The sequence below is a fragment of the Nycticebus coucang genome, chromosome 17 (assembly GCF_027406575.1).
Source record: "Nycticebus coucang isolate mNycCou1 chromosome 17, mNycCou1.pri, whole genome shotgun sequence".
Lineage (NCBI taxonomy): Eukaryota > Metazoa > Chordata > Mammalia > Primates > Lorisidae > Nycticebus > Nycticebus coucang.
This window is the reverse complement of record NC_069796.1, coordinates 12605741-12619140: the sequence shown is the minus strand read 5'-3', so window position 1 is coordinate 12619140 and position 13400 is coordinate 12605741. Positions and strand designations below refer to the sequence as shown.

Genomic DNA, 13400 nt, shown 5'->3' with positions numbered 1-13400 from the left:
TAACTTGTTTGGCCAGCACAATTTTAGTTTCATTTTCGTAAGACTAATTTTTTAGAGCAGTTTTAAGCTCACAGCAAAAAATGAGAGGAAGGTACAGAGATTTCCCACATACTCCCACCCCATCCTCACCCGCACACCTGTTATCATCATACCCACCGGAGGGGTAGGTTAGTAGAACTGCCGAGCCTGCACTGATTCTCCGTGATCACCCGGGGCACGCAGCCCACATCAGGCCTCACTCTTGGTGGGGTTCATTCTGTAGGTTTGGACAGACGCATAAGGACTCGCACCCACCATTCCAGCGTCATACAGAGGAGTTTCACCGCCCTAAAAATCCTCTGCATACACTTACTCATTCTTCTCCCACCCTAGAAACCACTGGTTTTTTTAATGTCTTCATGGTTTTGCCTTTTCCAGCACAGTTTTTAAAACAAGTCACTCCCAGCTCACCTTGCCTCGACATGTGTCAGTTAATCCACTGGCTTCTCTGCCACACAGGAGACCAGTCCGGGGATGAAAGCATCACTCAGATGCTCAAGCGAGCTCACGACTGCCGGAAGACGGCCGAGAATGCCGCCAAGGCCCTGCTCATGAAGCTGGATGGCAGCTGTGGGGGCGCCTTCGCAGTGGCCGGCTGCGGCGTGCAGCCCTGGGAGAGCCTGTCCTCCAACAGCCACACCAGGTGAGGCTCAGTCCTTCTGCCCCAAGGCAGGTGTGCGTGTGCACGCATCCTGGGCTCACCACCAGCTCTTGGGGGCTGTGTGGTGTGGGTGAAAGCAGAAGTCCCTTCAGGCTTGCAGCCTGCTCCATCCACACAGGTGTCAGAGGATCAGAGCAGGAGAGGCAGATGTGGGATCTGCAGCTGGAGAGAAAGGGTGATGTGCTCTGGAATGTGGCAGATTCAGATGGAGCCTTAACCTTTCTGTCTGATGCTTTTTCTCCCACATTATTTTGTTTTCTCCCATATTGTTTTGTTCTCCATTTCTTTATAATACTTGACTGCCAGGAAGACATTTGGGGTAGCCAAGACCCATTTTCTGCAAGCAGTCCCCTCGCCCAGCCCAGCCGGCTCCAGGCTCTACCCTTCCTCCCTCTCTCTTGCTCTGTGTCTTTGGCAGGCTGTCCTCAGGCAAAGGCCTCTCCTCTTATCTCTCTCGCCCTGTAGAGTGATGCCATGTTTACAATACAAGCTTAGCAGACACTTCATCGTGAACCTGAGTCCAGTTCACTGTGAATCTAGAAAACTGAAGTGGGTACTGGGAAAGGAGGGGAGGAGAGCATGGAAGACCTGTCTCAGGGGAACCTGCTGGAGCCTTTGACTCCTCGGTGGGGAGGGGAGTCTGAATGAATCCTTCCCTAGCTATCTTCTCCTTTCTCACCACCAAAGCCCTAAAACATGAATGCCCTCCCTTTACATACCGATCCTCAGTCTAGAAGTTGCTCTGTTAGTGATTCTGATGCGATTGCTAAATGATGAGAGATTAGGAAGAGTAACTTACCCATTTTCACAGATGAGAAAACCTTTACTCAGGGCTGTGTAAGTCACCTGCCTAAGGCCACATGCCCAGGAGGGGAATCTGAACTCAAAACCAGGGCTTCAGCACCAAGTGTATTGTTCTTCCCTCCGTACGCTGGCGGGGCTCATGACATCCTAAAGCAGTATCTACTCCCAGATTAAGCAACCAGAGCACACAAGGACAGATGAGAAGAGCCAAAGAGAAGTTTTTTTTCTTCTTTTTTGAGACAGAGTCTTCTCTGTAGTCCAGGGTAGAGTGCTTGGACTCAGCTCACAGCAACCTCCAACTCTTGGACTTGAGCAATCCTGCCTGAGCCTCCCGAGTACCTGGGACTACAGGCACCCACCACAATGCTGCCTGGCTAGTTTTTCTATTTTTAGTAGAGACAGAGTCTTGCTCTTGCTCAGGCTGGTCTCAAACTCCTAAGCCTAAGTAATCCACTGGCCTCAGCCATAGTGCTAGGATTACAGTACTGATGTTTTCTTGGTGTCTGAGAGCAATTCCTGTCCACTGTCTATTACCTAGTGGCAGGACCCAGGTACCTGCCACTGTGTGGCCACTTACCTGTCCTGGACTAAGTGTCCCAGGAGAGGAGACATTCCCAATGATGTACCAAACAGAAGGGACTTATTTCCTCCTGGCTCTGGCAACAATTGTCTTATTTGGTGAAGTACATATTACAATTCTTTTTTTTTTTTTCTTAGAACCAGATTCTTCATGCAGAAAGCAGATGCTTGTCTTAATGACCTTTCCCGATGTGTATAAGCTATAGTTCCTGTGTTCATTTCGTGTGGAAATGTAATCCTCGTGCTGTCAGTGATACACTCGGTTGAATTAGTGAAGGCCAGAGTCGGGGTGACGGGGAATGTGTGCCTTTTCAGCAGCTTGTAAGCTTTGTGCTACGGATTATTTGCTCACACCTCCCCAGCCCCCCAAATAATTTTGTTGTTTTATTTTGAATCAAAGATAAATTAGGAATCAGAAAAAGAGGACATTTTTCTCACCATCTAATTATTAGAGATAATAGGTTTTGAATATTTGTTAGAAATAGTTTAACTTATAAGTGAGCCTTCATTTTGAGACTATTTTCTTAGAGAAATTTAGTGTTGGGCAGTGTATTTAAGCACGTTGAAATAAATTTAGGCCACAGAGTCATTATTTTCAAGGATAGCCTCCCTAAAGAATGGCTCTTGAACTAACTTCATTCTCAGAGAGGTTCTCTCATCAGATACGGGTAGTTGACAAGGCTCAGCCTTTAGGGGGCCACTCAGGGGAGTGGCTTAAGTGCCAAATATCACCTAGACGGACCCCTCCTCTAAGTAAACTTCAAATGCTCAACAGCTGTCAGGTCCTATGGAGCTTTCCTTCTGAAAAAAAAAGTGCTCCTTGATGGAAATCAGTTCTCAACAGAGGCCAAGTTAAGTAACACGATGATTAAAAACCATGGGAAAATCCCATCACTGATTTTTCAAGACAAAAGAAACGAAGTATTTTCCTAACCTTCTGCCAAGGCAAGCTGAGGAAGCTGAAGAAAAATGAATTTTTCTTCTAACAAGTAGGCTGGGGAGTTATCTTGAGGACAGAGATGGTGGAAAGGGATGGGAGAAAGGATGTTTGATAGTGGGAGCTGTTTGAACAGCACATCCCAAGTGACTCATCCCAAACGGGTCCTCCCGAGCCCGCCAACCACGCCTTCCCACTGGGCCACAGGCCATCTCTGCAGCACGCAGAGAGACCTGTGCAGTTAGCAGATGCAGGGAAACCTGGGTGCCCAACGCTCCCCAGAGCAGCAGGAAAAGAAAACCCCCACATCCTGGTCTAGCTCCTCTGACACCCAGAGCTGGGGAGCTGCTGGGGTCTTCTTCCTTGTGCCTCTCTCAGAACGCACACAGCCTCCCGCCTGGCTGCAAAAAGAGACTGGTTCCCCTGTGACAGCTGAGATCATGGGCGTTCCAAGCAGGAGAGTTAATGGATGATTTAACCCTCGCCCAGCACTGCCAGCAGGCCCCAGGAGACCACCAGCGCCTTTGTCTGCAGGAGGCCAGAGGAAAGGCCAGTGGCTCCCCCTCCTTTTAGCACTGTCATAATCATATTCTGCAGTGGAACGTTAAAAGCAGAAAGCAGACTTGTAATTAACCTCGCCTGATCTGTCCCCGCTGGTGTCTTGGAAGGAAGAGAGGGAAGCCAGAAGGGCCATGGGGCTTATCATGAAATTAAACTTTCTTCCAGCTAAAAGCATTTTAAACCTCTTGTCTGAGCTTCCAGCAGGGTAAGATTTGTGGACTGAGATCTTTTGTTCTGTTGGGGTTTTTTTTTTTTTTTCTTATTTTCTTCCTTTCTGAAAACTATACTCACAGCAAAGAAGATGAAAACAAAAACCTTCCCCACCCATCCAGGAATCAAGGTCTCGGCCCAAGAGGGTAGCGGAGCCTGTAAGTCTCTGCCCCTCACATTCATGTTCTCCCAGAAAGTTCTAGATGGTTTCTCAAGTCCATACAAACACTGGCCGCTTTTCTTCTCCACCAGATGGAGGTTTTCTAGATGGGCTGCAGATGGCTGACAGCCCTCAGACATCCCTGAGTCCGGGCATGGGTGTTGGGGGGCTGCTGGTACAGCGGTCAAGACAATGGCCACCTGTTCCTCCTGCCCAAAGCAAGTGCAGGGTGGCAGCACTAGCTGGCCCTGTGTGGCAGGACAGTCACAGCCTTCCCACAACCAGGTGAGGTAGTCACAGTGCATATATATGTATTTACTACAAACTAGAAAGGTTGAGCAACTTACTTTGAGCCATAGAATTAGGGAGTGGCAGAGAAGAAATGGTTATCCAGGTCTGATCTGATGTCACAGACATGCAGCAATCACTGCACCCACCAAAGCAGCCCAGGGGCATGGCGGCCTCTACCTAGAAGAGTTTGGGAGCATCCGGCTAGCTCACAGGCAACTAAGCAAATGCCACTTACCCTCTGGGGTAGGCCAGTCGTTCCCAAACCCAAACTGCATCAGAATCATATTATTCTGTTTGAAATTTTTCCAAATTTTAATGAAAGACTAGAGGGGTAAGTTCACCTCAGGGACTGTGTCCCAGCCCCACGGGGAGGGATTTCATTCCTGACATGGCCCCCCAGCTAACTGGAAGAGAAATGCTGTGTAAACACGCTGTGGCTGTCACACACGCCCACGCTCGGCCCCAGACTGAGCATAGTGCCATTTCTGAGCGGGATCTAATTCTGTTGCTCGTTTATCCGTGGAGCATTGAATTCTGTCCCTCTAGGTCAGTGTTGACAGTCTGGAGGTGAGCCCCCTCGTCCTTTTAAAGGGTTGGGGCGAGGCCCGCCCACCGCAGCTGTTTGCAGGAGAGAGGAACCCTCCTGGGCCCAGTCCCGGCTGCCTTCTCCCTCATGCGCGCCCCGTGCCCTCGGCTACAGGCACTGTTTGCTTCTCGTGCTTCCCCTGAGCTGCCTGTCATTTCATTGTGGAGTAATAGCAGACGTGTTCGGGCAGGAACATGGGGCTTCTCCCTTCTCATCCTTTTTAAAATACAGCTTGAGGGCTCGGCGCCTGTGGCTCAAGCGGCTAAGGTTCTAGCCACATACACCTGAGCTGGCGGGTTCGAATCCAGCCCAGGGCCCGCCGAACAACTATGACAGCTGAAACCAAAAAATAGCTGGGCGTTGTGGTGAGTGCCTATAGTCCTAGCTACTTGGGAGGCAGAGGCAGGAGAATTGCTTGAGCCCAGGAGTTGGAGGTTGCTGTGAGCTGAGATGCCACGGCACTCTACCCAGGGCAACAGCCTGAGGCTCTGTCTTAAAAAATATATATATATACAGCTTGAGACAATGGCGGTGATTAGTAATAATTTTTATCCTTCTCCCTACCTTCCCTGCCCCACCCCATCCCAGGATTCCAGCACCTGTCCCCAGCATTGTCGTAGTAACCTCCTGAGGGGTCCACCTGCCTCTGCCCCAACCTGCCTGCATCGCTCCTCAACATAGTCCTGCCTCACAGGGGTCCTGTTAGAACGTGAGGCAGATAATGCCACTTCTGTTACAAACCCTCCAGTGATGTCCATACTAATTCTAAAAAAAAAAAAGATTCAATTCAGCCCCTGTGAAGAGCTAGGTGACCTGGCATCTGGCCCCTCCACCTCACTCTCCTCTTCCTCTCCCCTGGCTGATTTAGCCAGTCTATTCCTGCTGGACAAGCTCACACCTCAGGGCCTTTGCACTTACTCTGTCCTCTGCCTGGGTCACTCTTCCTCTGGATAGCCACCTGGCTCCCTTCTTCACCCCTGCCTTAGGTCCACTCTAATGTCATCCTATCACTGAGGCCGGGGTGTCCAACCTGTGGCCATGACCTGCGTGCTAATTTTGTGAGGACTTTTTTCTTGCTTATTTATCTGTGGTGTCAGATACCAAGAAACATATGCACAGACCTTTCCTTTGCTAATCAGCTTCCATTAGTATTTGTGTGTTTAATGTGTGACCTAAGACAACTCTTATTCTTCTAATGTGCAGCAAAGAAAAAAAAGGTGGACACCCCTGACTAGGCCTTCTCTACGGCTTTATTTCTAACAATAGCCCCACCCCCTCTCTGCGCCTCCCACGCCTCCCCCTGCAGCTCCATTCCCAGTAATAGCCCCCACCCCCACTCTGCGCCCCCCCACAGCTCTATTCCCAGTAGTAGCCCCACCCCCACTCTGCGCCCCCTACACCTCCCCCCTGCAGCTCCATTCCCAGTAATAGCCCCATCCCCACTCTGCGCCCCCTACGCCACCCCCCTGCAGCTCCATTCCCAGTAATAGCCCCACCGCCACTCTGCACCCTCCACGCCCCCTCCCTGCTTCATTTCTCTCTGTGGTGTTCCTCCCTGTCTGCAGCACTGTGTATTTCACACGCTTACCTGTGAGCAAAGAGTCCCGTGAGGGCAGGGGGTTTAGGGCTCCTGGTGGCACCCCAGTACTCCTAATGAGTGATCATCGTGATTGATGTTCACTCCGTGCCAGGCACTTGTCTAAACACTTTCATGTTTTGCCTCAGGTAATCCCTACCCCAACTTGATGGACAAAGTTCTGTCACTCCCTCTCGCAACCACGGAAGCAGGGGCAGGCGGAGGGTGTAAGGTGCTCGGGTCCTGGGTAGAGGCAGCACGTTGGTGTCAGGGCTCTGCAGAGAAACAGAGCTGGAAGGCTGAGCATCTCCGGAGAGAGCTTCATATCCAGACACGCAGGGAGACGTGGCTCCAACTCTATGCAGATGCTCCTGTCTACGCACACGCTGATTTATTTTAAGGATTCACTCATTTGATTATGGGCCAGCAAGTCTACACTCTGTAGGGCAGGTGGAGACGCAGGGAGGGGTCGAGGCTGCAGTCTTGGGTCCAGAGGCTGCCTGGAGGCAGACATCCTTCCTTCTGGGGGACCTCAGTCATTTAGGGCCTTCAGCTGAGTAGATGAGCTCCACCCACGTGAAAGGGATTAATCTTGACCTACTGTGTCCTGAGTGTCCAGATTAATCACATCTAAAACATACCATTACAGCCACATCTTGTCTGTGTGGCAAGCAGCAGGAAATGATGGCCTTGTCCAGCTGACACGGGGTTGCCCTCCCCAGCCCCTAAGGAGGTGTAGGGTGCTGGTCAGGCCAATCTCACTCACTTTATCACCAAGTGACTTCCCACCTGTCCTTGTGAGACAGAGGACCGCAGCACAGGGCTTGTAGGGCTCAGGAGTTTCTCATCCTAGAAGGGGTTCTCCCACTTGAAGTCTGCCCCAAACCCTAGAGTGGTCTCTTCCTCCCGTGGGGGCCAGCTGAGTGGCAGAGCTCCAGCCGTTGTCTCCTCTTACTCCTCCTTCCCCCATCTTCTCCATGACCTGTCACGTGGCAGGGGGGAATCACCCTTGCTCACATCCAGGATATTGGGAGGGGCTACACCTGCTGAGTTGGGGGCCTGGGCCTGGTGTCCCATTCCAGTGTGAGGTCAGACTGGTCACTCCTGCTCCCTACATAGCTTCTAGCTGCAGGAATCTTGGGAAGAGGACAGGCTGTGGGGTGAGAGGGTCCCGGACTGAGTCTTGTGGCACCACTTGGCAGCTATGACTCAGGAAGCTAATGTCTCTGAGCTTCACTTTCCAAATCGGTAACAACAGACCAGACAATGCCAACCAGGCCTGTTCTGGTTAAGAGTCCAGTAGACTCCGGCTTGTTTCTCTGCCTCCTTTGCAAAGCAGTCCCTTAAGGAGAGAGTCAAGCCAGGCCGAGTGCAAGTACAGAGAAGCCGCACTGGCCCCAGATCCCGCGGGACAGCCTGGCCTCAGCTTCCAGTGGTGCTCACCCTTTCAAGGTGGGCTTCCAGGGCACCACAGGGCTGGGTTCAGATGGGAGCTGCTCAGGTCCGGCAGCCCCAGCCTGGTCACCATGGCTCAGCCTGAGTGATCATAAGGACACTCTGCTTCTGTGAGGCCTAGGGGCACTCTTCTTTTTTTTTTTTTTTGTAGAGACAGAGTCTCACTTTATGGCCCTCGGTAGAGTGCCATGGCATCACACAGCTCACAGCAACCTCCAACTCCTGGGCTTAAGCGATTCTCTTGCCTCAGCCTCCCGAGTAGCTGGGACTACAGGCGCCCGCCACAACGCCCAGCTATTTTTTTTTTTTTTTTGGTTGCAGTTCAGCCGGGGCTGGGTTTGAACCCGCCACCCTCGGTATATGGGGTTGGCGCCTTACTGACTGAGCCACAGGCGCCGCCCAGGGGGCACTCTTCTTTCAGAGCAGTGTTTGCTATATTGTGCCGAGCTGCCTTGCTGGTGGTGCAATATGCAAGGGACGCAAATAAAATGAAACCTCCTGCCTCGGTGCCCCCAGGGGTCTGCTGCCTCCCTGGGGAAGTGTCACACACACAAAAACCGTGGATCCTGCAGGCATTTTGGTTTTCAACTTCTTTGTTCCATTAACTATCATCTTTTTAAGTTTAACGCAGGAGCCACATATGCACCTGTTTTTTTGTTTTGTTTTGTTTTTTGAGACAAGAGTCTCAAGCTGTTGCCCTAGGTAGAGTGCCTTGGTGCCACAGCTCACAGCAACCTCCAAGTCTTGGGCTCAAGTGATCCTCCTGCCTCAGTTTTTTTTTTTTATTTTTGGTAGAGATGGGTTCTCGCTTTTGCTTAGGTTGATCTCAACTCATTAACTCAAGCATTCCACCCACCTCGGCCTCCCTGAGTGCTAGGATTACAGACATGAGCCACCACGCCCGGCCTGTGCACCCATTTTTATTACACATCTGTTATTTCCCATTCTCTTTTGTCATTTATAGCTTCTCTGCCACTGTCATAACTATCGCTGTGACAGCCGCATCATGTCCCTCCTTTGCATATTTGTGATAATTCATTAATCTAAGTATATTTTAGATTATACTTCATGAAACAGCTTCATAGGTGTGTGTCATTTTGCTTCTGTAAAATTATTGCCTTAGAAATCCATTTCTGGGGTCCACAGCACTGCAGCAAAGCACGTAAACATTTCTATCATTCTTCATAACTGGTTCTTTTCTGAAAGCTGGTGCCATTTTCCTAAGTCTCAAAGAAAACTTCCTTTGCCCTTCCATGGAAACAATACTGGGGAGGGAGTGTGCCGAGAATGAGGGGAAAGGACTTTTTAGCGACAACCTGGAAATGCGGTGGCTCTTTTTTTTTCTCCTCAGCACAACCAGCTCCACAGCCAGCAGCTGTGACACCGAGTTCACCAAGGAAGACGAGCAGAGGCTGAAGGATTATATCCAGCAGCTCAAGAACGACAGGGCTGCGGTCAAGCTGACCATGCTGGAGCTGGAAAGCATCCACATCGATCCCCTCAGCTACGACGTCAAGCCCCGCGGGGACAGCCAGAGGCTGGACCTGGAAAACGCTGTGCTGATGCAGGAGCTGATGGCCATGAAGGTATGAGCTGGGGGTGAGGGGGTCTTCAGAAGTGTGTCCAGAGGCCTCTGGCGGCAGGCCAGCTGGTGGTGAGGAGTTGACCCCATCCATGTTCAGTTACCCCTGCAGACAGGGGTGTTTTCAGTATGTCTGGGGGTCATTTGGGCTGCACATTTCTCAGGTGGGTTGAATTCTAGGGGATGTCTTGGGGCCCAGCTTCGGAGCCACCTCATTCTCTGAGAGAAGCCAGGTCAGAAGTCTACAGGATAGAGTAAGTCTCTGTCCAACTGAGGTGACCCAATGCTGGCACCGGGCCCCTCAGGTTGCTGCTGATATTAACTTGAGGCAGGGAGACCAGCTGAGGACTCAGCGGAGAGCCCTGGCCTCCGGGCACTGGTCCCCTGGTACACATTGGAGCCCATTCAGGCCACAGCTCCCTCCAGTGAAGTCTGCAGGGCTATGGCGTTGGTGGTTCCTGATCAGATCTGCATGTTCGCTGCTGGTAGAGTTACCTACTGGCAATTCTAGAGTGGGGGGAGCTTTCTTGGAAAGTAGGTGCCCCTCATTGTTAAGTGGTAAAACTGCCATCCCAGCAGCAGGACACACTGCACATGTTTCTGAAGGGGAGACGGCAGCCCCTCACCTGCCGCCTGCTTTCAGCTGTGGTGTAATCACAGCTGTCTTATTTGTTTCTGATTCCTGGCACAAAGCTTCAAAAACCCTCAGCATGTTTTAACTGTTAGAAACGTTTTTTTTATGCTGATGAGGTGACTTGGGGTAGGCCCCTTGATAGCTTCAGGATGTGGCCTGGTCACCAGAGGGACCCAGTCCATGATGCAGGGTTGGGTCTTCCAGCCACCTGACCGCCAGAAAGGGGAGGAAAGACAGAGCTTGAGTCCATCGTGTGGCCCATGGTTTAATCAGTTGTGCCTATGTGATGAGACCCCAGTAAAAACTCTGACACTCAGATACACTTCCCAGTTGGTGGGCATAGAGATGTACCAGCAGGGTGGCGTGGCCCTACTCAGTGCGGGGAGCACACAGGGCTCTGTCAGCTTCCCCTGCATACTTGTAATAAAACCGTGATCGTTAGCAGAGTACTTTCCTTGGTTCCACAGGATGTTCTAATAAAGCCCAAGGAAGTCGTGGGTTCCTCCAAATTTGCAGGCAGACAGACGTGCAGATGACCTGGCATCCCTCCCACAGCAGGCACGGGGTGGCGCGTGCAGTGAGGGCAGCCTTTGGGGTCTGTGCTGACTCCGTGTGATTAGGGTCAGGTTGTTCTGCAGCCCACTGTGTGGTTAGGGTCAGGTTGTTCTGCAGCCCACCCAGCTGGTGGAAGCAGAATAACAGCCATGGGGACACAGGCCCCTGTCGCTGCAGACCCACAGCAGAGGTGGGAACTTGCCCAGGGCTGCTCCTGCAGGTCCTGGGTTCAAATAGAGCTCGGCTGCCAGGCCCTGCTGGTGCGGTGAGTTGGGGGCTAAAAGCCTTATTCCCAAACCTGCTTCCCAAATTCAGCTGTCCAGCAAGCCAAGGCCTGATGGGCACAGCCTTGAATTCTCCCATGCCTCTGGCTCCCAGGAATCGAGATGTGAGGGAGGTGCGCCAGGGTTAGAAGGTGCGTCCCACACAGGAACCAGAGGCAAGTCCAGCAGGCCAGCGTGGGTTGTGGCAGTGCTGAGCTAATAGCTGACAACAGGTCTTCCCTATTGGGATCAGTGCTGTCCTCAGAGAAAAACTGCTCTGGTCACAGCGAGGAGAGGTGTTGTCACCCACAGTCATCCCAATGTACCCGGGGGCACCTTGGTCACCACGTGCCTGTCCTTGGGGGATGCTTGAGCTTGGGTCAGGGTGCAGTCGGGGAAGATGGCAGCAGTGGTGCCTGCGCGGGAACCGCACCTGCCAGCCCTGTCGTTTCCACACATGCTCATCTTCATCCTCCCACTGAACTCAGGCCTCAACCTCTCTCCAAAGAAGCCTGACTTCTCTTTGGCTGATTTCTCTTCTCATCGCTTACACTGGCCATGGGTCCGCAATCACGGTGACTCCCCGACACCTGCCCATCAGGAAGCCTTTGTGTGGACCCTGGGCAGGAGCTCTGAGTCTGCCTTTCCTTTATGATTCCAAATGTCACACTTCCTTTGGCTAAAGACCGAGGTTTTCCTTCTTATACTCTGGCCAGTGTGGTATGATCAATTCAGTGGTATTCTGCCCAGGAAAGACACTTTTGTTGGAATCAAAACTCTAATATTCCCTTTGCCACTTGAAAATAAAATACGTATTTATCTTGAGAAATGTTCTAAAAACTTTAAAGCTGGGAGGGAAATAATCTGTAATGACATGATTCATGTTCCGGCTCAGCTCCCTTCCTGCGAATTTCTTGACGCTACACATCAGAGTCCTTTCCTCTTCCCGAGAGTCCCTCCCAGGGTGTTGGGGTGTGTGCCTCCCTGTGCCACATCCATTATCCTGCAGAGCACATCGGATGGCACCGTTTTGTTCTAGGATATAACTTCTGAGAAACTGAACTTTCTGGGATGTTTTCATTCCTTTTATGTCATTTTAATAAATACCTTTTTATTTCTAGATGGCCTACTTGGTTCTTTTCCAAATCTACTCTTCTTTTTTAATGTCCTATCCTTTCATTATGACTCCTGTTCCTTTATCTGTTTGCATTAGATCTTACTTTCTAGTTTTTCACATTTTTATTTCTGTTTTTTTTTTTTTTTTGAGACACAGTTTTACTTTGTTGCCCCGTGTAGAGTGCTGTGGCATCATCATAGCTCACAGCAGCCTAAAACTCCTGGGCTCAAGTGATCCTTTGGCTCAACCTCCCGAGTAGCTGGGACTATAGGTGTGTGCCACCATGCCCAGATATTTTTGGTAGAGATGGGAGTCTTGCTCTTGCTCAGGCTGGTCTCAAACTCCTGAGCTCAAGCAATCCACCAGTCTTAGCCTCCCAGAGTGTTGGGATTACAGGCGTGAGCCCCGCACCCAGCCTCAGCTTCTAGGATATGCTGATTGTCACTTGGGCTGCATCTGCTGATTCTGCAGCAGAGCTGTTCCTTTTCATTTCCTTAGCACAGGGCTGGGGGGTGGGGGATGGGGCAGTGCGAGTTCCAGCTCATCTTCCATGGAGGTGGTTTCCCACGGATCCTGGGTTGCAGATGCCCCTACAGGGTGGCTCCTGTCGTGTTTAGGCCTGTTAGGACTGAGGGGTAGGACGACTTTTGTTATATTCTTTTGGATAGGCTTCCTGTACCACACCTACCCGTGACTCAAGTTTGAGGTTTGATTCCTCAAAAGAGATTTTTCTTTCTTTTCCTAACCCAAGTCTGAGAGATGACAAGTTTCCTTGCCACATCTCCAGAAAGGAAGTTTTCCAGTCTCTTATTCTTGGCAGTACTTTGAGAGCCCGGCTCACGGGGCTGAGGCCCTGCCTCTGCACACACATTAAGCTCCCAGATCTCAGGGCCTGCAGACTGGCCGTCGCCTCTGCCAGCCGGTGTCCTATCCGTTTTGCTGGTCCCCTCTGGCTGAGTTCCCTTTTCATTTCTGGCACCTGTGGATGTATGTTTGTTCTGGAAGTAACTGTCCACATTAGCTCGGTGTTACCAGGATCTTGCTTCTAATGGCAAAAGATGAGAAGCCTTCTGGGTATGAAAACACATTTCATTCTGGTTTTCATGTCCGAGCTTTGGGGGAAAGAAGGTTTAGTATATTTTTCTGAGCAGTCACTGAGCACATTGACTAATGTCCTGTGGACCTGAGTATGACAAGCCCTGCTGGGCGTCCTCTAGCTGTTTCCCCACCTTGGAGGGTGAGACTATCTACCCCTGGCTGACTCCCCCAGGAGAGCACACCAGACCTACAGCCTATTACCTCAGAGAACGGTCACATCAGAGGTGGCCAGAAACAGTAGCATTGGTGAGTCCATCTCAGGCAAGTGACTCAGCTTTGTGAGGGAACCGTT

At 51.1% G+C, this 13400-nt stretch overlaps 1 protein-coding gene across 5 annotated transcripts in view; it reads left to right on the top strand.

Annotated features, from left to right (window-relative positions):
* Positions 1 to 13400, top strand: part of MCC (MCC regulator of WNT signaling pathway) — a 425555-nt gene that overhangs the window by 391544 nt on the left and 20611 nt on the right. For all 5 annotated transcript variants that reach the window (XM_053566014.1, XM_053566015.1, XM_053566018.1 and 2 more), the window contains 2 exons: positions 499 to 682; positions 9211 to 9445. In XM_053566014.1, the coding sequence (XP_053421989.1) occupies positions 499 to 682; positions 9211 to 9445 (419 nt within the window). The remainder of the gene's footprint in view (positions 1 to 498; positions 683 to 9210; positions 9446 to 13400) is intronic.